Here is a 26,712-nt window from a genome sequence, read left to right on the forward strand (position 1 = left end):
GTTTGGACAGGGCCACTGTGCTGTGTGATGCGACCAGGCCACAGGCAGCCTCTGGGTGAGGTGAGTGCTTTCTTGATAATTTTTTGCATATCCATGATATCACGATGGCGGAGAGGCAGCCCCAGGCTCTTCCACTTGTGAGCAAGGGCAGGGCTAGGAGAGAGGAACTGGCCCCTGGGTTTGTGTGCTTCACCTAGCTCTCTCTGATTCCAGTGCCATGGGCTCCTTGAGCTTTGTGGGGTGTGGGTCATGTGGTTGGGGATCTGAGTCCTGTCGTCTTGGAAGTGTTAGTGTCATGGAAGAAGCAGGAGGATCAGAGCTCAAATCTCTGCTCAGGCTCTTCTTAGTTGTGTGACCCTGAGAAAGTCGTGCAATTGCCTCACGTCCCCAGTTTATGGATGAAGATGCTGGGGTTCCCACGTCTCCTTGCCGATCTGCTCTGAGGATTGTTAGCGTGTGAGATGACAACCACTGTGCCGGGCATGGGCTCAGAATTGCATCACTGTCCATTTCCTGCCTGATGTTGGGCTCGGCTGGGCCGGCTGCCTGGGCCGACACCCACACCATGTCTCCTGTGCCCTACTTTCAGAGAATGAGGAAGACCCAAGGGAGGTGCTTACAGGGCCTCAGTGTGATGGATGAAGTCATCAGCTCCTAAGTGAATTAATGCCGCAATTAATATGACTGATGCTCTTGCTGGCTGGATTACATGCATGGCTGGTTCCACTATATGTAGCATCTTTATTGTCACATAGCTCTAGGGGGAGCCTGAGGTCAGCAGCCACTGTCCAGAGGGCAGCTGCAAGGCGTTGCTGGGCACTTCCTGTAAGGGGCATTAGGCATCTGTACTGGCGTGTAATGCTTTCTATTACTTAGTGAGTAGATTCAGTTGAAGATCAATAGAAGCCTTGGGCTGGTGACCAGGCTTGTCTGGGTTGGGGGGTGTGAGTGCACGCATAGACCTCGTTATATGCCTGGTGCCATCTCGTGTGTGCGTGTATTGTGGGGCAGGGGTAGGCAGGGAATATTATTGGGCTTTTCCCATCTTAACTCCTGATCAGTGGTCTATCAATGAACAATTGATAGTGTTATATGCAAGTACTATATGCTACATTTTAGAAAAATTGGAACAAATAGAATAGAGTTAACCACTGTTAACATTTTGGAGTCTTCTAGTCTTTTTTTTTTTTTCCTCTATATACTTTTTCTTATAAAACAGTAGGATCCATTGTTGTAACTTGTTCTCACTTAACCAATATATCATGGTATGTATTGCTGCATATACTTCAATATATCATTATAGCCTTTTACGTTCTACACCATCGTTTGTGAGGACTCCATGGTGGCCCATGGTATGAATGTGCTCTAGTATTCAAAACCACTCTCTCATATGTGTTTATATAGGTTATTTCTGAGTGTCAGTCATCACCAACCACACTGTGGTGAAGATCCTTGTATAAGCATCCCTCAGACAACTGTTTCCCTATGATAAATGCTTAGAAGTTAAATTTCTGAAAAAGGTATCTGTGTTTTTTAGGCTTTTGATAGCTTTTGCTAAGTTGCCTTCCAAAAAGTTTGTACTAATTTACTTTCTTACCAGTAGTGTTTGAGAGTGTTTCCCTTTATTCTTTCCAACACCAAATATCAAATGTCTAAAGTTTAAATCTCTCCTCTGCTCTACTAGAGAAAAAATGAATATCTTATTGTTGTTCTAATTTGCATTTTTTGATTACCTGGGAGGCTAAATACATTTTTGTATCATTACTGGGCACTTACATTGACTATTGTCTGAATTTGCTGTCTACATAATTTTCTCATTTTTCATTAAGTGTTTTTTCCTATTAGTGATTTGTAAGAGCTCTTTATGTATTAAGGATGTTTCATATGTTTTTACCCAGTTTGTGATTTGAAGGTTTAAATATTTACCAAACACTTGTGCGTTCACTCATTCATCTATTCAGTCATTTAGAACTGCTTAAAAAATTCTGGACTCTACTGGGAGGAGTGGGTACTGGAGAATTAGGTCTGTGTGTCCCCTATCTCAGAGGAGATCAGAGGAACTTGTGGGATAATCAAGTTTGGTCCTAACCAGGTGGGCTAGGATGGTAGTCCTTAGTACTGTGATTGGATGTTGGAGAAGGAAAGGTTGGTGTGGGCAGGCAGAGCATAAGGGCATCCTGGAGGAGGCACTGGGAATTGGGTTGGAAAGAGGTGTAGGTTCAGATGTGGGGTGAGGAGGACATTCTAGGTAAGAGAGCACAACTGAAACATGAGGTGGTGCTGAGCATAACCTATTAATAGGACTAGGATTTTAAATGACACAAACACAGATTGATTCAGGGCTGGCTGTAGAGGGAACTAGCACCCCTGGCGAGGGGGCGTGGTGATGAGGTGGGGACGGGACTCTCACTCTCCCCTTTCCCTCTGGGTCCTTGTAGGACTAAGCCGAGTAGAAGGAGAAAACAGTCCTTTCCTCCTTTGGCATACATTCCTTGGTCCTGGCTAGAAGATTCTAGAAGAACTTTCCTGCAGTGGAGGGGACCAGTGTGAGGGGTGTTGTCCTGTGTCAAAAGCCGGTTCAGGTCCCCGTGGGCTGTGAGGGTGCTGAACCCATTTCACAGATGAGGAATTGGGGTTTGAGAAGGCAAAGGGACCGAATGTGTCAGCCTGAGGAGGGCCTTAGAACCGAGGCCTGGGAGAGCCAGAGGCATCTCGGGTGAGAGGCATCTCGGGTGAGAGGCAGCGGCTGCCTGCCTGCGGGGTTGGGGTGGGAGTGACCTAGGAGGCAAGGGTGAGCCTCTGGGCCGGCTGCGAGAGGAGCTGGGTGACAACTCGCCACACAACCAGCAGCTGGCTCTGCGAAGGCAGGACAGGAGCAGCCCTGGAACTTCAGCCCTGCACCTTCAGTGCTGGGGTCCCCTCCCAGGGAGACCGGTCAGATGCAAGTGAGCAGGAGCTATCCGGGCTGGGGTGCACATGCAGTGGGGGAGGCCCGTGCTGAGTCTTTAGTGAGCAGCTGCCGTGTGCAGTACTGTGCGCGGCCCAGGCAGGCGCTGGAGAAGCAGGGGATGGTGGGCCCTGTGCTCCGGGGGCTGACGGTCACATCCAGTGGTGAGGAAACGGTGTCTGGGGAAGTAGTGCTGTGGGATTGTTCCTTCAGCTGGTGTTTATCAAGCGCAGACTGTGGGCAGAAGCACTGAGAGCTGTGGGAACACGGAGGAGGAAGGTTGCATTAGAGAAGGTTGCATTCAGGTTGAGGCCTGAAGGACTCTGCAGGGGAGGAAGGGGGAGAGGGTGTAAGCGCCTGGAATGCGGAGGGGGGGTGCGGATGTCAGTCGGGGTCACTGATGGGTGACCTCCAAGCAGTGCTGGTCGGCTTCCGGGACCTTTGGAAGATGCGAGGGGGTGGGGTGGATCTGCATTAAGGAAGGGAGGTGTTGCGCCACCTGTGCTGCTGGTGTCCTAGAGCTACCCTGCACAGGCGGTGTGGCATGTTGGGGCGAGGGGCACCTCATGGCCCCCTCTCCCTACTCTGAAATATCCCATCTGATCAGCTCTGGGATGAGTCTCTCGAAAGGCTGAAAAGACCATTTCTCTGGGTTCAGAAGCTGTGCTCTGCACCGTCCCTTCCAGGAGGGCCCAAGAGCTCCGGGTGAGAGGGAGTCAAGAGGGGCCCTTGATACACAGACTTCAGCTCAGCGAGGGGCAGGCCTCTGCCCTGCGCTGGCTCCCCTCACTCCCACCGGCCTGCTTCCTGAAGGCCAGCTCCCACCATGCCCCTCCCGGCTGCCTCTGGAAGGATGGCCTGACTTCTCACCAGGGAACTCGGGCGCACGCTGCATCTCAGCCTGCGTGTTTTCTACACGTACGGGTCCAGTGTCCTGCCTCCTCTCCAGGGGAAACCTGTGCTTTCTCACTTCACACCTTTGCCTGTCTTGCTTCCTCTACCAGATCCCCATCTTAAGTCCTACTCATCCTTCCAGGTGGACAAAGATCACCTCCCCCAAGAAGCCCACCTAGCTCTCCTAGCCCTCTTGGGCAGAGCACAGCTCTCCTTGCTCAGGACACCACCCTTGGTCTTGGTGGCTGTCGCCACTCTGTCATCACCTTTGTGTTGGAGCTGGTTCTGCCAGGGCAGGACTCCTGGGCAAGGGGCTCCTCTAGCCAGCCTATCCCTCCTCCACATGTCCCCAGAGGGCCCAGCCTCCTTGCACTCTGGCGGGGGCGGTGGGTGGTGGTGTCAGAGGGGATGGGTTTGTAAGGCAGCATTTCCTTAAGAACCCACAGAAGTTGCTTAGTTCGCACCTCCCTACCCCCACTGTCTTAGAGTACAGTGACAATGCAGTAGCAGTGTGACATGGATTGGAGGTCAGGCTCAGAAAACAGCAGATCTTGCGGGAAGACCTGGCTTGGCCTCTTAGTTGCTGTGTAACCTCAGGCAAGTTATTTAACCTTTATGAACCTTGGTTTCCTCATCTGTTTAATGGGGAATATGCCTCAGGGATGTTGTAAGCATTAAAGAGATAATGGGTGTGTAACCCTCGTAGCCCCAGAGCCCCATGTGGCCAGGTCTCTGCACAATCCAGCACCCAGAGTAATTAGAAAGCTGTCTCTTTATTGTCCTTTGAATGAAAGCTGAACATTGGGAGTCCTTCTCCTGTGTCCCAGTGGCACACTTGAGCCCATGTGCCCAGCTGCAGTTTCCTCCGTCATCAGTTTTCCTTTCCTCTGTGCTCCCCACACTCCAACTCTTTGTGATATAGATGGGCCCACTCTCCAAATAAGCCTTTCTCCAGTTTCGTCCCTCCTCTGTCCTGCCTACCATCTCCTGATTCTGCATCACAGAAGAGGCAGGAACAGCTGGCAGACATGGAAGTCTCTTAGACTGGGTACGGGGAGGAAGGGATACTTACATGTGGATGGATGAAACGTCTTAGATGCACAAGCCCCTGGCCCATTGTTAATGCTCGGTAGGTGTAAGGCTCACAATTCAATTCAGTAAATGTTCATGGGGGACCTCTTGTATGCCTGGTACCAAGTTAGATTTCAATCTCCAAAAAGCTCTGTGAAGTAGGTGGTGTTCGCGCCACGTGACAGATGAGAAAACTGAAGCTCAGAGCACCCGTGTTACCGTGAGTTGTACGATTTGTCACCTCCACAGATGGTTAAGTGTTAGCTGGGTGCCAGGCTGTGTGGGGAACTCTGCAGGGTGGGAGAGCCCTTCAGAGTCCTACCCTTACTCCTGGGTCTGGCAGGGAGACCATTTGGATGAGGAGAGAACAGGCTAGAGGCAGGTGATGGGCAGATCCTAAATGTACAGGATTAAATATTTACATTAGGCAAAGATGAGGGTTAAGTGCCTCAGCGGCAGGCAAGGGAGAATGGAGGGAATTGCTGCCGGGGCAGCCCCAAATTGCTGCTAGAGAGGGGACCATCTTTGGGGGCTCGGCAAAACCACGAGGGGCTAGGGCCAGAACAGGAGTCAGGGGCTGCATCTCCTGCGAGATGTGTGAGACTGTGTGGTGGCCCAGGAATGTGGGAGCTACATACTTTTGTGTAATTAGGTCGGCTCCTCTGCAGCAGCTGCAATTAGCTGCAGGCAGGAGACGGGACTTCCTGCAGCCAAGGTCACTTCTGCACCTGGGGCGGCTTACCTGGGCTCCTGCTGTCTGGGCCCTGTGGAGTTTCCGGCAGGGGCAGCCGAGAGGCAGGTGGGGCTGTTGGGACTCCAGGGTCACAGCTCCTACCTCACAGCAGGAGGACAGAATTGTCCTGGCCCTCCTCCTGCCACTCAACCCTATTTATATCTTCTCTAAGGCTCATTTGAAGAGGGGCCTGTTGCTCCCTCTCTTCACCTTTTAGGGGGCTGTTTCTGAGCTTTTCTCACTGCTGTTGCCTGTGAGTAGCACTGTCAGTATCTGGAGGTAATCAGCACCCATGACTGGTCAGCGAATGCCTTGTATGCCTCCTTCCACAGGGAGCTCAGTGGCAGGAATATTCTGAGACTTTGGCTTTTCCTTTTGAGGGGCCCAATCTATCCTGCTTTAGTGAAAAATGTAAAAACTGAGATGATTAATGCTGTCACTTTGTTTCTTTTTGGAATCCAGGGAGTATTACTTTATTCATCTAGTTTTATCTGCGGCAGTAACAGTCACTGTCTTTGTGCTCTTTACCAGCCATGCCTGTGTGTCTCCTAGAATTGTGAGACAGTAGATATGAAAACTTGGAAGCAGGAGAGTAATTATTCCCTTTTCTTTACAGATGGGAAAAACCAGAGGTTGGAGAAGTGAGTTGTTTCCTCAGGGTCACATGGGGAGGCTGACAGTGGCCCAGGGCCACCTGGGTGCCAAGTGGCACCATCCTCAGGCTTTCACATCTCAGCTGGGGTGGTGCTGTGGCCGAGATCGGGCACTCGGGTTGGCATCTGGGCTCTTCCACCACACCAGGCTGGGCTGGGGAGGCCGAGCTGCCTGGTCTATCACACAAGGTTGTGGACGTCAGTATGGCGCCCGGTGCATGTGAGCAGAGAGGAAGTGTTGCCCTGCAGTGGCCCAGGGCTGGGTGGTGGCAGGCTTGGGGCACGGCTTGGGGACAGGCTGGCTGCCCTCTCAGGCCACTCTCAAGGCTGGGCTGAGTCCCTGCTTCCTCCGTTCACCATTGTGTACCCCAGAGCTGGAAAATGGTCTCAAAATCCTTGGAGCATGGCTTTTCCAGCTGTCCCCTTGAGGAGTCCAGGACACCGGCTGCACTGACCACTTGCTACATAGCACAGGTTCCCTCGGGCAGGGGCCCTGAAGCCACCTACGTTCACAGGGCACAAGAGGGTGAGATGAGGTATTGTGTGACAAATGTGAAGTTGTTAGTATGTGCCTGCCTCCCAGTTCAGTTGGTGTTAGTGGCCATTATTACAATTTTAAACACTATTATTAAAGACAAAGACAAGGTTCTCTGAGATAATGGGCCTGCCCTGGTCTGGGAAGGCGGTGCTGCGTGAATAGTAGCTGACATCAGCTGTTGGCCCTGTATCTCCTTACATCTCACCCCCCCAATAGGCCCAGACACCTTCAGTGGGAAGGAAACTCCAGTTGTTCTCATTATTTCTTGGTGGTTGTGTTCTAGAAAGTCACTACAACACTGAAATAACAAACGCTGAACTGCTGTTTCTAAGGGAAATACAGGGTTTGGTTCCTGCGAACCTCGGTCCCAACGTATTCATCAACTGATCAATACCTAACCTTGTCTTACGTGGGTTTCTGTTTAAAGACACCTTCTGTAATATATGCATATTTAATTAATTAACACTAAACTCACGGTCAGTAGCACACTCATGCCTGAACAAAGCTTATCTAGCACAGGGATGGTCTCTGTAAGGTGCACCATGGTATTCTTGCACTTAGGAATACTGGGTGGCACTTCCGCACTATACTTGGGGGCCATTTTCAACAGCAAAATCACCAAGAAAAAGCTCAGAAATGTGGCAGACATGGCACTGTGCTGACCATGGAAAGGGCGCTTGTTTGCAGTGTAAGAGCTGAAACAAGGCAGGGCGTCATCACATTCCACCTGGGACCGTGCACATCAGGGAATGCAGAAATTTCACTGTTCTCCGCGTGTCTGCGTCTGCCATGCCAGTCCTGCAGGTATTGATTTTGGGGGGTTACTAATCAGTTTTAGCAAGTAGGTGAATGGCATATGTGGAGTCTGCAAATAGTGAGTATCAGCTGTGTATGGTACAGAACCCAAACTTCTGGCCCAGCCCAGCTGACGGGGATTGCTCAAGGTTGGGATGTGACAGCAGAGCCCTGGAGCCACAGGCGACTCGGAGAGGGGGAGATCCTCAGATGACCCCAGGGCCAGCTGCCCGCCTGGCCCTGAGCATAGGGAGGCTGCGGGGCTCTGAGGCCCGGGCCGGGCTGTGGCTGAGCTGGAGGGCTTCATCCGAGGGGCCCTGATGGGTTCTCCATGCACAGCACTTCAGCTGTTTACGGCAGTGGATGGGAGGGATGTGTCTATCTGTACTCTGTCCATATTTTGAACATATAATTGAGGAGAAACTAATCTTTGCAGGATTTTCACTTTGTACCCGCTTCTGCCTCCTGCAGAGAACTGGCAGAGATGAAAACATCATTGGAGGTGTTTGTATGTTAGGAACCCAAGCATCTGTGCAGATAGGAGGGAGGAACGGATGATTATGGATTCCCCAGTAGAGATTCCCCCCAGGCTTGGCTCCAGGCGGGGTGGGGAGAGGAGGACTGGGAAGAAGCAGGGCAGTGCCCCCTCCCCAACTCCCTGGTCTCCTAGACTTACCTGTACCCTGTTAGTCCTCTAGAGGCTGAGATTGAGACCATGGAGGGCCCCTGGGCTCCAGTCACCTTAAGTTCCAGGTGGTAAGTGAGACCTAAGAGGGGCAGTGCTTCACCAATCACCACAAAGCAGAGATGGGGCTGGAGCCCAGGCCTCTAGTCTCTCAGACTAGCGCTCTCTGCACGTCAGCACAATGCCTGCTGTTCCTTCTCACCGAGGCACTTTGCTTATGGCAGAAGGGCATGTTTTCTTCTTTTGTTAAGGACTGCCTTCAGTTTTTTGGAAAGGTTAGGAAGTTGGGCTTTAAAATCTTGGCTTAGTCACTTATTGGCTGTGTGACCTGGGGCAAGTAACTTAACTTCTCTGTGCCTCAGTTTGTTCTTTTTAAAATGGGGATGACAATAATAATACCTATTCCTTAAGGCTGCATTGAAGATTTAATCAGTTAATATTTATAAAATGTTTAGAACAGCAGCTGGCACAAAGTAAGAGCTCTGTGTTTGTTAAATAATCAAAATTTATAGAATTGCTGTGTGATCTTGGGCAAATCACCCTTCCTGTGCCACATATTTTTTGTCATTTAAAAAATGGGGGTAGATAATAATACCTACCACGAAGGGCTGTTGTGATCACTTGGTGTGATGAATAGTGAGTTTATGATGCTTAGTGCAGAGTAAGCTTTTAAAAACTGGCTAGTTTTTATTATTGGTATACTTATGCCTTGGTAGCCTTCTCCCCATTCAACCGGCAGTCTCCTGCTCTGGAGGAGAGTCAGATGAGGGGACGGGAGGAGAACAAACACAAAAGATGGGCCAGGGGGAAGGGAGATGACAGGCTGCTGAGGTCTGCATGCAGATGCGACCAGAGGTGTCTTTGGGCTTCCCCTGACAAAGACCCTGTGACTAACTGGGTGGAAGGTCCCCGGAAAGGAGTGGGGAGCTGTCCTCTGAGCCACACCCTGCAGGGGCCCCCCTGCCCCACCCTCAGGAACTCTGAGGACCTGCACTGGTCGGCAGTGGTTCCTTCACCGAGTCTCCTGCCCAGGGCTTGTTTCTTGAGGGCGGCCCCTCCACCTGCCTGGGCATCGGGGCACATGTGTAGCCAAGGGTACTGCCAGCAGTGGGAATGCCATTCAGGGGAGGTGGGTGCATGCAGAAAACTCTCTTCTGAAGTTCCTCTGGAGGGCTCGGGATACACTTCACAGGAAGCGTCAGCACAATTTTCTAATCAAGTTGAAGTCCGTGGCCCGTAGTTAGAAACAATAAATGAAACGCAATTTGAGCCGGCACTTTGCCTGAGTCTCTGTTTCTGGAAGTGGGTGTGAGTGAGAAGCTGGTCTTTCTGAGGGAAGAACTTGACCCCCGACCCCGACCATTTAGCCCCCAGCCCTGCCATCAGCTTGCAGGGGCGGGACCTTAGGACTTTATTTTAGGTAATCATTCCAAATCCTGATTTTGATCTGTCAGGTCAAAGTCCACACTTCTCTGTAAATCGGTGCACACGATTTAGCAGACTCTTTGTTTTTCCCCCTTCAGCTCCTTCTACCTACCATGCTAGAGTTTGGTCTCAGAGATCATTGTTTAATCAATATTAAACCATTCACGTAGTTTAAGTGTTTACTTATGTGCTTTGAATCATAGTTTGCAGTAAGAACAAGTGATGCCCCCCTAATCTGCCTTCACTACGCTCCCCAATACCCTAATTATGTAATTTAGAAAAGAACATTTCCTGACAGCAGTTTCTCAGTGCGCGGCAACAAATGCCGACTGGGGACAGGACCAAACAACCTGGTAATAGCTAGCACATGGGGACCACTGCCTCAGTCCAGGCAGCCTTGGCTTGGGGCGGACGCCCGTCCGTTTGGGTTAAGGCTTTCAAATGATGGCGTATTAGTGCCAGTAGAAGTAATTCCACATGAAAAGAGCTATAGCTAATAGCCCATCTCCAGTCTCTCTTAGTTTGTGGAATAGGTCCTCACTGCAAATTGTTACTGACTCAGACAGTCAGGAACAGATATCTCACCCAGCCTATGAGATTGACTCGGCCAAAGACGTGTCCAAGAGGCCAAAGTTTAGAACAAGCTGCTCTTCATGAGCTTGCCAGTGCCCCTCATCTATGGTCCAGAGGCTGGGCCTGAATGTCCCTCATTGCTTTTGAGTGGAGTTTAGAGACTAGCCTACTCAATCACGCTAAGTAGGTGTTTGAAGGGCTGTAGGTGTCGGGTTGCGTGATTGGCAGGATCCATGGTTTCAGGTATGCCTGCACTTCAGCACCATCTAGTCACTGTGGTGATTTTCGGCAGGAGGGGCCCTTAATGCTTTCTCCTCCCCAGTCTGCCAGTGTCAACGACTCAGCGTCTCAAGCCCACTGCCCGTTGTAAGCAGAACCCAGCTTACCCTTCTCTGGCCATGTGAGGCCTAAATGCTCACTGATTCAGCCGCTTCCATAACAGGAATGGAAAAGTACCCTTTCTGCTTCCCCATCCCCCATGGAGACCTCGGTCCGACAAATATTCCGTTGCTATAGAAACCCAGCAGACACCTTTGGGGGCTCACCTGTCTCAGCATTTGGGGCATTGGTGTGCAGCCACTCCTTGGGCAGAATCCAGCAGCTGTGGGCCTGCGTTGTTACGTAGTCATCCAGCCACTCGGGGCCGAGCTCTTGAAGGTCCCAGAGGAGGGGTAGGGGATGAGTGAGGAGCAAACTGAGCTGTGGAAATTTTAATTTGGCTGTGAGTCCCAAACCAATGTGTTAGCCTTTCTAGAAGTGCTGGTTGCTATAGTGATAGAAGCGGTGCCAATTGCAAGAGTTGTTTTTGTGGTTAGGGTGCCTGTTTTAGACAAAGAGATGGAGGCCAAGCCGACAGCCTCAGTCCTCCCACCCTTCCAAGAGTTGGATATTGTCAAGTCCTGGCCTCGGGAGGAGGGGGTGACAGCCTCCCACAGTGGCCATTTTGCCCTTACGTTTTTCTGGGGGTCCAATGGCTTCTGCCAGAAAGGAGTGCAATTACCTAGCCCTCCAAGAGAGACCCCACAGGTGGGCTCACCAGTGAAGAAGGGGCTACTCAGTTATGGCAGAAATCAGAGTTTAGCAATTTCTCTCTCAGAGCAAACTCACCATAGAGTGTTCTTTATGGAATCGTCTACCACCCAGAGCATGGCCATGGGCCTGTGTATAGGGGTCTGCTTCTTCAGGCCACATTTTGTCTTGGGTCTCAAATATTAGCTCCCCTGAAAAATTTCCTAAGTGACAGAATGGAGGCCTTTTCTGTAGCCGGGGTGCTTGTGTAGCTCATTAATTCTCAAAGTGTTTTACAAATATTTATCTATCGTAGGTCATTTGCAAACCTAACCCCTGTCATCCCACCTCAAGGTTGTCCCCTCCAGCCTGGTTGCCCAAAATGAAGTCAGAAGCCTTGGACTGGGAATTCCACGTTGGTGGATTTTGAAAAGCTGGCCTGAATGGTTTGTTTATTTCTCTAGTCTGCCCTTCTTAGAGTCCCAGAATGTGTCAGGACTTCCCAGGCCAGACATGCAAAGCCCTTTGCCCTCCCTGCCAGAGGTGAGAGTATTTTATTTATGAATTCATCTTAAATCACTTTTTAAAATCACTTTTAATCAAATTAATAGTCTTTCTCTAAGATTATGTCAAATCATCAAAAATAAAGAGGGCTTTCGCTCGGAGTGAGGTATTTTAGGACAGGTAACCAATTCCCTTCGACTTGCTTTCCCCGCTGGCCTGGACAAGTAGAGAAAGCGTATTTCGTTTTGCTCTCGGAGAGCCCTGAAGTCTGTCTATTTCCTTGTAAAGAGGAAGGTCCCTGGGATCTGGAGGCCTGGGTCCTTCCCAGGGGCACATGCATGCTGAATGTCAGTGATATTTCCCCCAAGACCCACCCAGATGATTCCTGGGTTCCTCCCCCTCCCCGTCTTCCCAGCAACCCACTGCCCTGAGTTTCGTCAGGGTTGCTGGCCTCAAAGTGACCAAACCTGAACTTGCCTCGGCCCCTGGTCTCAGAAGTTGTGACTACTGAAGGCTGACCCCTGGTGAATTTTCAGAAGCCACGACTTGTCTGCACCAAGCCTTTTCTGCCGATAAGACAGGCTTTTGTGTCGAGTGGGCGGTAGGGGTAGCAGCTTCAATAGGGCCCATATCAAGGTGTTACTAATCCTTGGCTGGCTAATGCTTGCCAAATAAATAGCCTCATTAGGAAGAGCTATAAAAGTCCAATAAGATTCTTCTAATTACCCTCCAGAGCACAAATACTTGGGGTTTCAGTTTAGCATAATAGGAGACATCAAGAAAAGAGGGGAGAATGTATGAGTGTGAATATTTTTTAACAAGGGCTTTCCCTCCTCCCCAGCCCTAACACTGGCACATCTAGCATTTCATATTTTGCTTTTGCAAAAGCAAGAAATTGCTGAACAGAAGAAAAAAAAAGACAATGACATATTTTAGGTTACTATTTCACCTTTGCAAATCAATATACAAGCCATTAAAACTACATTTTTCCATGAATGATAAGTGTAATTACCTCTCCTGCCATAAAAACTTGTCCTTATTAAATGTAAATATTTAAAAATGATTGAAATATATTTGAAGGGCACTTTATAGCTTGATTTTATATGCTGACATCTGGGTTGCCTTTCCTAAAACACTATTTCCTGGAGAGTTATTAAATTAGTATTTTGAGAGGACTAACACTAGACTTGTTCCTTATTTCAATTTTAATTTCGTACATATTTAGATTCACCGGGAACTCAGAGAGGGCTTACATTTAGCTAATACATCGTTATGTTTGCGGGGCTTGTACATGTAGAAAGTGTGGTATTATTTGCAGAGGGAATCTTTAAACAGTGGGAAACTCCATCTCCACCCCTGCAAAGTATATAAGAGTAAAGGGATCAAGATTCCAAGATTGCTGACTATAAGTGTTTAATTTTCCAATTCTTTTGAGCAGGAAGATTGTTTTAAATATTTACTTTACTTTTAATTGTGCATCATTTGAGATAGCAAATTGCCCGATCTATTTTTTTTTGTAGATCTGTCGGAGGTTATTTAGTTGAACTCCAAGAAAGATATGCAGTGTGATCATTTTTTTTTTTTTTTAAGCTCCACTCTTTGAAAGAGATTTTCTTTTTCTTTAAAAATTCTCATTTTTAGTTGTCTCTTTCTGCCTCTATTTTTGGAAAGGTGAGATTATTCAGTTCTGTGCTTGAGAGAGTTTCAGAGAACGATAGAAAATCTAATATTTGAAAACACAAGCTTTACTAACATACTTAATTCCAGACGGCAAAAAGACCTTGCCCAAAAATGTGAAAGAATTCAATATTTGGTGGCTCAAATATTTTTTCATGGTAAACAAATATTTCTGGGATAGATGTATTCCTGAGCTCTGCATAGGAAAGCAACCAACCATGCAAGCCGTGCTGGGCTGCCCTTCAAACCCTCTTTACTCTTTTCCTTTCACTGTGTTAAATCCTTGAGATGTGTAAAGATGTTATGATAGGCAGTGGGTCAAGTAATCTGCACATGTAGCTTTTTATAAATTTTTCTTTGCAAAGGAAAATTTTTCTTCAAATAAATCCCCCCAAATAAATGGTTTGTAAAAACAAAAGTCTATTTGTTTTGAAATTGCACACAAGAAACCATGTTATAACAATATCTCTTTTTGAGTTCCGCCTGAGAAAAGAAATTTACCTACCGTCAGCTATTTCCCTCATGATAAGCCTTTAAAAAATAAATTTGTCTCTTGGGAGAAAATAAACATTAGCGAAGTGTAGGTATTTGTAACGAGGTGGCCTTTATTCACTTACCCAGTGGATCTGTCGAACCTTTGTTTTTCTATCCCCCCCAACTCTATGTCTTTTTCTTTCTTTATAGTTCTATTCGTGCGAATTCCTGAACCATAAGCATTTTAGAAATTTGTTACTCTTAATTACATAGATGCTTCTTGAGTGAACAAATGTGCTATTTTCTCCCCACGCAGAGTAGAAATTTTAGATAAGTTTTGAAATTCCTTTTTTTTTGCTGAAGCGTTTGGCAAATGTCTGGGGCTTGGGGGTATTTTCACGGTGTCCCTGAAGGTGAGCAAACGAATGGGGAACATGCAGCATTCACCAGGCAGTGACTTTGGAATTTTTCAGGAGGCATTATTTTCTTACGTTAATGCCTTTGTAAGTTCTATCGACGATGTTCAGACATCAAAGAGCGTGCAATTAATAATGGGCATCTGGAGGGCCGATCACATGCTTCCGATGTTAAAGTGGTGAACGACAGGAAAATCAGCCGTGGTCAGGTATTAGCTGTAATCATTTCTAAACAACAGCAATGAAGCCTTCTCTTTTGTGCCTCTGCTTTCAGAAACGCAAAGGTTCACATACAAAAGTTTCCCGTAGACGTTTTCCTTCTGGTGGATGAGTGCGTAATAAATGATTTGTAGACCTACATCGTCAGTGTTGAGTCAAATCACTTTAATTTCTTCAGTAAATGCAAACCCAATTTTGTGTGAACTTTTCCCCTTGAAGCCCAACATGGACGTGGGGCGACAGACAGCTGGTTGTATCATTTGAGTCTTTAGTTAATCCTCACAGGTTGCCCCTTTATTTGTTTGCATTTTCCAAAATATACGAATATTTTTCTAGCACTAGGATAATAGTCCCTCTCTGCCTGCTGCCACTGAAAGCATCCTTACTAGTTATTCCATTTCTTTGATGGTAGCCTGTTTATCTTTTCCAAAGCGATCTATGTTACCCAACCCCAAGTAATATAGGATAGGCAGACTTAAGACTGTATTTAAGCTCAACAAAAATGTTCCAGAGAAATATGGTGCTTTGGGCTCTAAATGCTCCAGCAGGTATGAAAACCTGCAACTCTTTAACAATAATTCTTATTTGAGTAGGTCACAGATAATAAAGGAATGCTTGTTTCTGGGAAATTAAAAAAAATGACATGGGGGGAGAATATTTATTTGCTCTCTACATTGGTCAAATGACTGGTGGATATTAAAAACTTGTAAACAGACAGATGCAACCAATTCTCTTTCATTAACAAATTGCGATTTCACAATAAAGTAAATGCATTAAAAAAATGTCAACTTCCGAAAGGCTGAAATTGTCAGAGCTTGAGCATGCTTTAATTGTTAAAAAAATTTTTTTGATATTCTAATCAGTTTAGGGAAAAAAGTTTTCTTGTAAATCTTTAAAGAACCAATTTAAATGTTAAAGTCTCCTTTGGCCGTTCAGGTAGCAAAAGTGCCGATCAACTTTGTGTACATTTCTGTACATTTGGCCCTAGACTAAATCTACCAAGTCGCCAGTTTTGTTTTCCTTCTAAGTGCAAGCCGTATCAGCAGCACATTTTAAAGTTAATTTGAAGCAGGGTCTATATTGCCATCAGCAAATATGTTATAAGCTTATTATTTAATAGTGATTCCTGGGTAAGGCCATCATCCCCTTCCTAAATCCAAATATAAAAGCTGAAATCGTATTTGTTAAAACTGTCATTTTGAATTTGTGGCCCAGATTGTTTTCCTGAGCGTGCTGGGCCAGAGGCTCGAATGCTCCCAGCTGCAGGCACCCCCGAGCCCAGCAAAGCCGCTGAGGCCGGTGGTTGAGACGCTCCAAGCCGCGCAAACCGCCTGCTTCCCCCAAACAGAGCTCCAGCCCAGCCTGCTCACGGCTTTTCCACATTGTAAAATCATTTGATTTATTTGTTTGGTTTGGTTTGGTTTTTAGAAGCACTGCAGAAATTATTTCCTACTGGCAGAGAGGGCACTTTGTGTTACACTACATTAGTTTCACATCATTAGTTTAGGGTTCTCAAACTTAAAATTGTAAAGTATATGGGAGGCTTCTACAGACCTCAGTTCTGACCAGAGCAGAACCAATTAAACCTGATGGATTCCTTTCACTGTCTGTAACGTGTGAGGCCATACAGAACAAAGTGCTGTGGCATTGCTGAAGGGGTTCCCTCTGTTAGCTTTGGAATTTGGTGGTAGGAAATGTTGCAGTTATTTATAAAGAGGCAAAATTCCTCTGTTACCGTTCCCGTTCTCAAAAAACGTACTTTTATCGTCACTGCTTGTAGCAAGAAGGGGTGCCGATGACAGCCACGACCCCATCTCTCTGTGCTGTCTCACCTCCGTCAGCCCCTTCCCACTCCGGATTCTTGTTCTTTACAACTAATTCTAAGCGCGCCTGAGGATAGAGGACTAGCCGGATCCGACCTGCCGGCGGGGTGCCAGGCTGCGGGAACCTGCATCCCGGGGCGGGGACTCTCCAAGCCCGGGTCCCCCCACAGGGGTCTGCACCAAGCAGAGTTCCCCACCGCCTGGTCCCCGGAGGTGGGGTTGGGAGGGAGATGCTAGGCTGGAGCCTGGAGCACCTTCTCCGAGGTGGGGCGGAAGGAGAGCCCCGGCTGGCTGGCTCCCACGCGCCCACTCTGCTCTTTCCTCTCTGGCTTTTCCTTCCCCGGGATCCCTTCCTTCCCCGAGTGTTTGAGCGCGCCCTCGGCCTTTGCCGGCTGTGGCTGTGGGAGAGCCGCGGCCTCAGGTAAGCGCTCCCCGAAGCTCTTCTGCCACCTGTTGGCCGCCCGCGGTGGTGACGCCGGGAGAAGCCGAGCTGGTGGGATTCGCCAGGCCTGGCTTCCAAACGCCGGCTAGAATTGTTGATGACCTCTCTGCGGCCGCCTCTGTGTTCGGCCAAGGCCCACAGACTGGCAGACCTGCAGCTGTCTCCTGAGGCCCCCCTCAGCTGGTCCTCCTGCATTTCCTGGGCCCCCTCTGTGGCCCCTGAGCTCCCCCGCCCAGGAATATGATGTACAGGGTGCCTCCTATCCTGGCGTCCTGCCTCTGAGGCCGTCATGGGGCCAGTGGAGGGTTCAGCGTGTCTCTGGGCCCTCGTATGGCAGTGGTGTCTGGGAAAGGCTCGGAGTGTGCCGTGTAAGAGCCGCAGTGGGAGGTGTGGGCTGAGTCCCCCTGACATGGTGGCCCTGCTCTGCCGTGAGACAGTGGAACAAAGGGAGGACAGGCCAGCCTGTCCAACTTGGGCTTTCTTGACGCTGGGCGGAGGGGTCTGCCCCGTCCCCTCTCGTTCCGTCTTTCCTGGGGGAGTCCCCAGGGTGTGGATGGACGGACAGCACCGGGAACTTCAGCCAAAGGTCAGAAAGAAAGGTGTAGGAGCTTCAGTGTACAGGAGACTGCAGAGCTTTCTCACTGGAAGCCGGGGACCTTTCACTGCACAATAAACCATCCCAGTTTCATAGATGAACAGTTGTGTTCTGGGGAAGTCGGGAACCCAGCACAAACAGGCTGGAGTTCACTCATGTGAATAGCTCTGTAGGGTACTTTGAACAAAGTGGGGCTCTAGTTTGGTGGCTGTTTGGGGCATTTTGATACAAAGCAGTGCAGCAGTCACATTTCTGAACCATCTGGGGGCAGAGCTAAACATCTTTCTAGGTCCTGATGGGCCAAGTCTTAGGAATGGATTTGGCCTGGCTTTGAGAATGTAACACGTGCTTTAGTAGCACTGAAGGGCAGAGGGCAAACGTGGAGATGATGTTCTCATCCGTATTTTGGGGCGGGGGTCCAGAGCCATGTCTCCCCACTAGGCCCCGCTGGAGGGGGCTGAGAGTCACAGCTGCTGTTGGCCCACAGACCGGCGGTCAGCCCGGTTTGAGACGCAATGTTTTTTCATTCCATGGTAGTTTTATACACAAAGACTGCGTCACTCTCAACTCCGCCCGCCTGCAGCACGCATGAGCCTTAAACACAGCGTCTGAGGTCCGGCGGGGCATCCGTGCTTAGTCTCGCTCAGCAGCATGGCTAGACCGCTGACACCCTAATTTTACCAACAGAGGTCAAGCCGTTTCCATTGGCCCAACTTATGTCTAACCCCGACACCTTTTCTCCAGCCTGTTAGAGGGGGGTTGTCCCTGAAAGCCAAGGGTGCCTGTTTTTAGGTGATTGTCGCCTGGCTTATCTAAGGCCAAAATGTTCTTCCCTCCTGGTCTCTGAAATCATGAGGAAGGGACTCTGGTATTTGGCCAAATGGCTGCTGAGCAACCAGCCCTGAAAAGTTATTTTCTTAGTCCAGGGGCCCATGTGAGCCCTGGACTAGGGGCTTTAGTTTTGTTTTTTCAGCTCACCTCATAATTTAATGTAGAAGAAATTCTTTGGCATGTTTCCTCCTGGGTGCCGACTGCCTTTGGAGCAGTTCTGTATGGAGCAATGCCCCGTGGTCAGAAATCTTCTCGTTATGCCAGGTCTGGGCTTTCGGTATCCGCTGAGTGGCTCGCTGTAATCTCTCAGGTTGGCCAACAGAGGAGGGAGAGAAACCCTCCTTAGCCGGGACTCAAATTTTTATGGAGAAGAAGGAATGTTAGAGAAGTTGGTAAACTTCCAGTCCTCTCGACCCTGTGCACATGAGGAGAAGGAAAAACCCCAGCCTGCTGATTATTTACCCCCGGCACAAAAGCGGCCTCCCCTCCCGTCCCTCCCTTTTATTTCCAGCCACTCTGATAGAAACACATTACTGGCTGAATACGCCTTCCCACAATACTGTCCATCACACAGGTATTGGGGGACCAAAGGTAAGGCGAACTTTAAACACACCTGGCACTGCTGGCTCCCGCCTTTGTGCTTGGAATGGCCACCAGCCAGGTGGCCGCCCTGTTCCCCATTCACATGCTCTCCAGAGGAATTCTGACAGATGGACTTCTTTCTGAGGCCACACAGTATTCTCAAATCAGGCCATTCAGCTGCCTTGGGAGAGTTGGGGCAACCTCTCTGGTGAGCAGCCTTATCAGGCTCTTAAAGCTTGAAGCTGCTCAGCCTAGAGAATTATCTGGGGGAGAGCAGACTCCAAGACTCTTGACTCCCTACTGGCCTTCAGCAGCAAACAGGGCAGGGTTTCCAAGGCACCCAGGTGAGCCCACCCTGCGGTTGCTAACTGTGCTGGTGCTCTTCCTCTAGCCGCTTGTGGGCACCTTGGAAGGAGGGGGCAGACGGCTGAGCTGTGGACCGTCTCTCCAGTTTTATGCATCTGGAATCGTGAGCTTTTCTCCAGAGTTGTAGTAAAGTACTTTATTGGTGGTAACTGGGACGGCGGCTGCTCTTCCTCACCCCGGGCTGCTTGAAGGTCCAACTCAGCTTTTTTTTGACCTTTCCCATAACTGGGTAGGAAATGACCCTTTCTGGAACGAGGAAGAAAGACTCCTGAGTCATTCTCAGTGTTCTCTCCAGCTGCTCCAAGTTCACGTGTTATAACTTTCCCGAGATAACATATTCCAGAGGCCAGTGAAAAGAAACTGTGGAAAAGTCTTTTAAGTGGGAACATTCTTGGTTGGGAGATGGAGCAGTTCTGGAGGACGTTGGTGCTTTCCCGGGTCACAAAGCCGAGAGGTGAGGAGGCCATAGTGGTACTTGGATTTGGGGCGGATAAGACTGGTTTTTGTAAAACGCTGGAATCCTCTGTGATTATCAGTTGGGAAATTCATCAGAGTGTTTATCTGTCAAGGAAGACAAAATGGACTTTGAGAGTGTCAACCCATCACTTGGTGAGCGTTTGCTCTGGCTGTTGAGTGTCATTGCTGTTAGCCCCTTTATCCCTGGGAAAGGCCAGGCTCTGGGTCACCCCCATCTCAGAGATAAAATCCAGCCCTGCTTTTCTTCTCCATGGGATCTCGGCCTAGGCAGCTGAGTGTTGCTCTGATCCAACAAGCAGACCTCTGCAATCAAAGCCCTTGTTATTAGTTTGAACCCAGATTGTATCTTGACCTCAAATGAGATTTAAGAGCATAGAAACAAATGCTTTGGGAAGAACTAAAGGAGGTGACAGAGCTGTCGTCACACACGTCAGGCCCTCTCCCTGAATTTCCATGCCCCTCTCCTTCCCATCTCCCTCACCCCTGCTTGCCCCACTGGAATCATTCAGTATTCACCTGGCTGTGGGAGTGAACATTGTGAAATTCTGGAATTGCTGCAGTGACTTGAAGACATGGAAAATGCAGACTCCTTGCTTGGTCTGTCCTGTCTTCAGCCAATACAATTTCACGGAACCGTGGGCGTACTGATGCCAGATATGATCCAACTAAATAAATCTCTGAGAACATGAAACAAAAGTGCTCTCCCATTTTCGTTTTGTTTTCGGCACAAAAGCCATTCTCAGTATATGAGCGGTGTCAGATGCAATAATCCAGAATAAATCTCCAGGAAGAAAAATGCATCTAAACATGAGTGCGCACTCATTTCCCATTTTCCCTCACTCCCCCCATTTTTATATCGGATGAGTCACTGTGGTGTCTGCTGACAGCTCCTGTTGGCCAGTCAGATTGGAGGGATGATCACAGGGACTTCTTACAAGGGCTGGGGTTGCAGCCAGATCGATACAGGTTGTTGAATTCCAGCTGGGGAGAGTTTTGGGCTTTTGCCCTTTGGGCCATGTCCATTCTGGCTGAGGGTCAGAAGAAGGCCACACCCTTTGATTCCAGGCCTCCACCATGGCCAAGGCTTCTCCAGGAGGTCCTCTGGGGTTCTTGCCAAGTGCATCCACTGTTGAAGCCTGGGAGCACTTAAGTCATACATACTCTTTGGCAGACTCAAGTCCGGGATTCTGGGGCTGCCCTCTCCGGGCCCTGGACGGCTGCCCTCCTTGGAACACCTGCCTATCATTAGTGAAGGTGACATGGCCGTGGGGAAGAATACGTTGGGACATTTGCCAGATTAAGATTTCATAAACTTCCTTCAGAATTGGAAGACTTTTGCCATTGAATAGTTAACCCTCTCCCTGCGTCTACAGTCCCTGTTCCCCGTTTTTCCTTTCAGTACAGGATCCAGTCCGTGAGCTCATATTGCATTTAGTTGTCAGGTCTCTTTCAAACTTCAATCTGGAACCATTCTTCAGCCTTTCTTTGTCTATCATGACACTGATGTTTTGTTGAAGAACAGGTCAAAATGCAGAACATTCCTCAGTTTGGGTTCGTGATATGTTTTCTCATGATTAGATTCAGGTTAGCGAGCTCTGGCTGGGCTGCAGCATCCGTTCAGGGTGTCATAGCTGGAGGCACATGCTGCCTTCCTGCCCCGTGTTGGTGATGTTCACTTAGATTTCCTGGTCAAGGTGTTGTCTAGTTACTACATTATATACAGTTGACCCTTGAACAACATGGGAGTTAGGGGTGCCCACCCTCCACCCAGCAAAAATCTACATATAACTTATAAGTGGCCCTCTGTATGCGTGGTTCCACTGTATCCGCTGTTTCCCGTCCTTGAATTCAACACGCCATGGATCGTGGAGTACTGTAGTGTTTACTATCAAAAAAAATCTGCGTGTAAATGGGCCTGTGCAGTTCAGACTCGTGTTGCTCAAGGGTCAACTGTAGTTACTTTTCTCCCTTGTAACTAATAAGTGGTCTGTGAGGAGACACTCTGACATGCAAATACCCTGCTCCTCGTCAAATCCCCTCCACCCCGAATTTAGCATCCATCAATGATCCCTTCTCCAACCAGTCTTTACTATGTTGGTCATAAAATGATGATTTTCCAGTCCCAATACTTTCTCCACATTTATCAGTTCGCATTCTCCTTTGATGAAGAGCCTACCATCCTTTTCCCCAAACCTCCCTCTTTCCTTTTTCCTTTCCCTCCCCCTCCCCTCCCTTCTGCTTCTGCTTCTGCATCTCCTTCTCCTGCTGCTGCCTCCTCAGTATAGGCTCGTAGATGACTATTTTATTCTATGGGTTATAAGCTATACTATCAATATTTATTTTGATGCTGAAATTGTCCTGGATGTAGACAGTGAGATTGCCTTCCAGCTTGGCTCCTGTGTCCTTTTGACATGCTACCATCAATATTTTGAGTTTGCTTTCTGGCACTAACAAGATGTTCCAGGCTTACCTTGTACCTTCCTTGTCATAGTCTTGGAATCAGGCATTTTGCTAAGGAAGCCGGGTTCCTTTTAGTGGGGAATGATATTTAAATAGCAAGATCTAGACAGTAGGTATGCCCAATGCTATGAAGTGTCATTGCTTCTAGACCCCTTCAAATATAGGAAACACCCACACACTTATATATCCTAGCTTTAAAATATAGAAATAAGTACATATACATATTTGAAGTTATATATACATATATGTATATGTATTTGAAATTTTATGTACATATATGTATATAAAATACATATTTTCCCATGATTCCACGATGTTGCCCTCAAATCCATTCCATCCCTACATGTTCTTCATTGCCTCCCCTCATCCCATATTTGAATCTCCCTTCTTCTGCAGTGAGAACCCTGGCTCCCAACAATGTCACAATTTACTCATATCTTCAGTCCTACAATATACATAAAATAGTTTCACAATGGCTACACCCATACCACTATGAAAAACAAGCCTAATTCAAAGAGTTCACAATTAGTTTGCATGTCTTTTTTCCTTTAGACTGAGGGTGTATAGTCAACATACTTTGTTTAAAAAACTACTTGGATTGCTTCTTATTTCCTTTCCTCTTCAGTGTGGTTCGCAATTAGGGTTTGTCAGATGATTTCTCATGATTAGATTGATCAGAAATACAGTTTGGTTCACTTGCTTTCAATTTTAGTTTTTTGTTCCCCTCATCTGTGTTGATTTAATTTTATTTTTGATTATGTAGAATATTAATATGCTTCCAAAAGTCCAAGCTATACTAAAAGTATGCTCAGAGAAGTGTCACACCTCTCCATATCCCTTTCATTCGGTTTCCTCCCCTATCCCTCAGATGTAACCAATTTTATTTTTTTCTGTTTTTTTTCCTTAGTGTGCTTGTTTTTTTGCAAAAATCAGCAAACACATATGTTTTCCTGTTTCTCCTTTTTTCTTACACAAAAGGTAGTGTACTATAAGTATTCTTTTGCATCTTGCTTTTTTCTTTTAACAATATATTCTAGAAATCACTCCATATCAATTCATAAAGATCTTTCCCATTCTTTTTTACAGCAGCATATTTTACTCCATTGTATGTATGTAACATAAGTTTATTTTCAACCAGTTTCCTGTATTTAAGAACTTAGGTAGTTTCCAACATTATGCTGCAGTGAATAAACTTTATGTGTGTATATGCTTATTGTGGGAGATGTATCTTTAGGGTAATTTCTTAGAAGTAGGATTACTGGATCAAGGTAAATAAAGACATAGTTTTGTTAGTTTTCCAAATTCCTCTTCATAGGAATTGTGCAAAATGCATTGCCACCAGCAGTGTATGAGAATACCTGTTTCCTTACAGCTTTGCCAACAGACTGTATGTCAAGATTTTGAATTTTTGCCAATCTGATGGATGAAAAATAGCATCTCAGTGAAATCTTGATTTTCATTTCTCTGATTATGCATGGAGTTGAACATCTTTCATAGGTTTCAGAAGCATTCTTAAGTCTTTTTGATGAATTGTCTGTTTATGTCTTTGCTCATTTTCCTATATGATTTTGGGGAGTCTTTTTAAGGTATATTAGCCCTTTACATGTGATGTACGTGCAAATATTTACTTGCAGTTTGGCGTTTGTCTTTTGATTTTGCTTGTGGTGTTTTGTTGCCATGGGAAACTTAAAAAATATTTGGTAGTCAAAATTATCATTTTTTAAATTTGATTTCATCTGTATTTTGATTCATAATTCTTATAGAAGAATTCACTCGTTTTCTTTTAGTAGTAGTGTAATTTAGTTTTTCACACTTAGACCTCTAGTCAATTTGGAATTTATTTTTGCATGTAACGTAAGGAATGGATCAAATTTTAATTTTTTTCCCAAATGTCTATCCAGTGTATCAGTACCCTTTATTACAAAAGCTATCTCTGCCTGAGTGATTTGAGATATCACCTTTATCATGTACTAGATTTCCACAGGTAGTTTGGTTTATTTCTGAACTTTGTAGTCTCTTCCATTCGTCTGTCTCTTTATGTGCCACTATCACACTGTTTTAATTCTAGAGGCTTTGTAATATTTAAAACTATCTGGTAGGGCTACTTCCCTTTTCACTGTTTTCCTACCTATTCTTACACATTAATTTTTCCATATGAACCTTACTATCACTTTGTCCAGCTACAGAAAAAAAAGTCTGTTTAGAATTTTTATTGGGATCATATTAAGTTTATAAATTAATTTAGGAAGAACTGACATCTTAACGATGTTGGAATATCCTGACCATGAACAAAGGATATCTTTTCCATTAGTTCAAGTCAACTTTTGTGTTTTTTAGGAGTGTGCTATAGTTTTCTTCATAAGGGTTTTGAATATTTCTTGTTAGATTTATTCTTAAGTACTTTATCTTTTCTACTGCTATTGTAAATGGGAGGTTTCTCTTCTGTTACATCATATGATTGGTTTTTATGTGTGCTTATGAAGCCTATTGACTCTTGCTATTTATTTTATATCATACTACCTTGATGAATTATTTTATTGTTTGAGTTAATTTAATGGCTCTCACTATGTGGTCTCAGTACATTTGAGGTTCCTGAAACACATTTAGTGGATTCACAAGGCCCAAATAATTTTCATAATAAGACATAATTTGCCCTTTTAACTTCATTCTCTCTTGAGTGTATAGTGGAGTTTTCCAGAGGCTACATAATGTGTGATATAATAACAGACTGAATGCAGAAGCAGATATGAAAATCCAGCTGTTTTCTATTAAGCTCAACAAGAAAGAGATGTGCAAAAATGTAAAACAATGTCATTCTCACTGGAAGTTTTTGTTTATGCTTATTTTTCAAAAAATGCTCTTTATGTTAACATGTTTATTAGTGTTTACTTTTTTTTTTAACATCTTTATTGGGGTATAATTGCTTTACAATGTTGTGTTAGTTGCTGCTGTATAACAAAGTGAATCAGCTATATGTATACATATATCCCCATATCTCCTCCCTCTTGCATCTCCCTAGTGTTTACTTTTAAGTTAATAAATATTTAAATTTTTCTCAGTTTTAATTTCTAATCTAGTAAATATAAATAGATATAACGCACACAAATAAAAGCTCTTTGAGGTCCTTAACAATTTTTAAGGGTGTAAAGGGGTTCTGAGATCAAAGTTTTTGAGCAATTCTGAGTTAGTTTTGTTATTTATTCTCTAGGTTTTCTGGGTATACTATCATGTCCTCTGCAGTACAGTTTGCTTTCCTTATTCTTTTCCAATTCTCAAGACTCTTATTATTTTCTCTTGCCTAATTGCATTAGCTAATACTTCCAGTACAATGTTAGCAGTGGAAAAGTGGGCATCTGTGTCTTGTTCTAACTTCAGTGGGAATGCCTCTGGTGTTTCCCCATTAAGTAATAGGCTGAGATGCTGCCTTAGGACTGTGTGTATTATGTTATGTTTATTGAGTTTCTTTCTCTGAGTGTGATGTATTTCCATTATTGTCTAAAAATTTCTTTGGTTTTCTGAAAGGTTTGTATTTTTGATCTGGTGGTTGCCTTTGCATTTATACCTTCTATACTGCCCTTAATCCATCCTTTTCTTAAGCTTTTACTATATGGTTTGTCAGTTTTAAATGATATACTTTGACTCCCACCTATTACCTAAACAACAATCAGTGGTCATATTTTACTTTCCCCTTTGTTCCCATTTTTAAGGTTGCATTCTTTCTGCTTGGTCAGAACACATAATGTTTATATATCCTTCTGTTACCATGACCCCACCTTTTGTTATTCTTAACTCTATAATTAAATATATCAAGTGATCACCGTCAGTCCCTTTGCTGAAGCTCCCTGTTATCGTTTGGTTGGGTAAAGCTTGGTTGGATGAAGGCTAGATATAAAATCCTTGGCTTGTACTCTCTTTCCTTGTGTGTTGAAAATGCTGCTTCACTCTGGCCCTGTTGTTTATGTTGCTCTCCGGAAGTCTTATGCCAGTCTAAATTTCTCACCTGCATAAGAATTTGATGCTTTTGCATAGAGGTTCCTGAGGACTTTTTCTTTGTCATTAAAATCTAATAGTTTTACTAGGAAACATCTCAGAGTTGATCATTCGAGATCAGTTTTCCAAGCACACAGGGGCCTCTTCAATATGTTGACTTAAGATCTTATTTCTGGAAAGTTTTCTTGGATTATATTTCAAAATACTATTTCTGTTCCATTGTTATGTTTTTCTTTTTCATGGACTCCAATCATACATATGTTGGACCTTCTTCGCCTGCCTTCCATTTCAACTACTTTCTCTTTGATCTTTTTTACTTCTTTTTAAACTCATTTCCATTCTATTTTTTGTTTTACTACCTTTCTTCATTGTCCCTTATTAACTTTTTATTTGGACGTATTCTCTTGTGGGTACCTTGTAATTTATTCTTTATTTCTGAGATAGTTTTGACTTTTTCTTCAATTTTTTTTCCTGAATTTGATCAACTTTCACTGCATTTCTTCCTGATTTGGGGGATCCTCTTGTATTCTTAGT

At 46.0% G+C, this 26,712-nt stretch overlaps 1 protein-coding gene and 1 long non-coding RNA gene across 3 annotated transcripts in view; one reads left to right on the forward strand and one right to left on the reverse strand.

Annotated features, from left to right (window-relative positions):
- The window catches only part of LOC309623968 (uncharacterized protein), a 243,418-nt gene that overhangs the window by 33,367 nt on the left and 183,339 nt on the right, over nt 1-26,712 (forward strand). Inside the window, exon 1 of one of the 2 annotated variants that reach the window (XM_082381422.1) lies at nt 16,873-17,463. The exons of the other annotated variant lie outside the window; for it this stretch is intronic. Within the exon in view, the coding sequence (XP_082237548.1) occupies nt 17,167-17,463 (297 nt within the window). The 5' untranslated portion in view covers nt 16,873-17,166. Of the gene's footprint in view, nt 1-16,872; nt 17,464-26,712 lie in introns of those variants that run through there. 2 annotated transcript variants of the gene reach the window in all.
- LOC309623984 lies at nt 2,489-16,657 on the reverse strand. The gene is made up of 2 exons (XR_014241731.1): nt 10,860-16,657; nt 2,489-3,203 (listed from the first exon to the last, which is right to left on the reverse strand). It is a non-coding gene; the product is annotated as an uncharacterized lncRNA (long non-coding RNA).

Source organism: Balaenoptera borealis (genome assembly GCF_965194805.1).
Source record: "Balaenoptera borealis genome assembly, chromosome: 2".
Classification (NCBI taxonomy): Eukaryota; Metazoa; Chordata; class Mammalia; order Artiodactyla; family Balaenopteridae; genus Balaenoptera; species Balaenoptera borealis.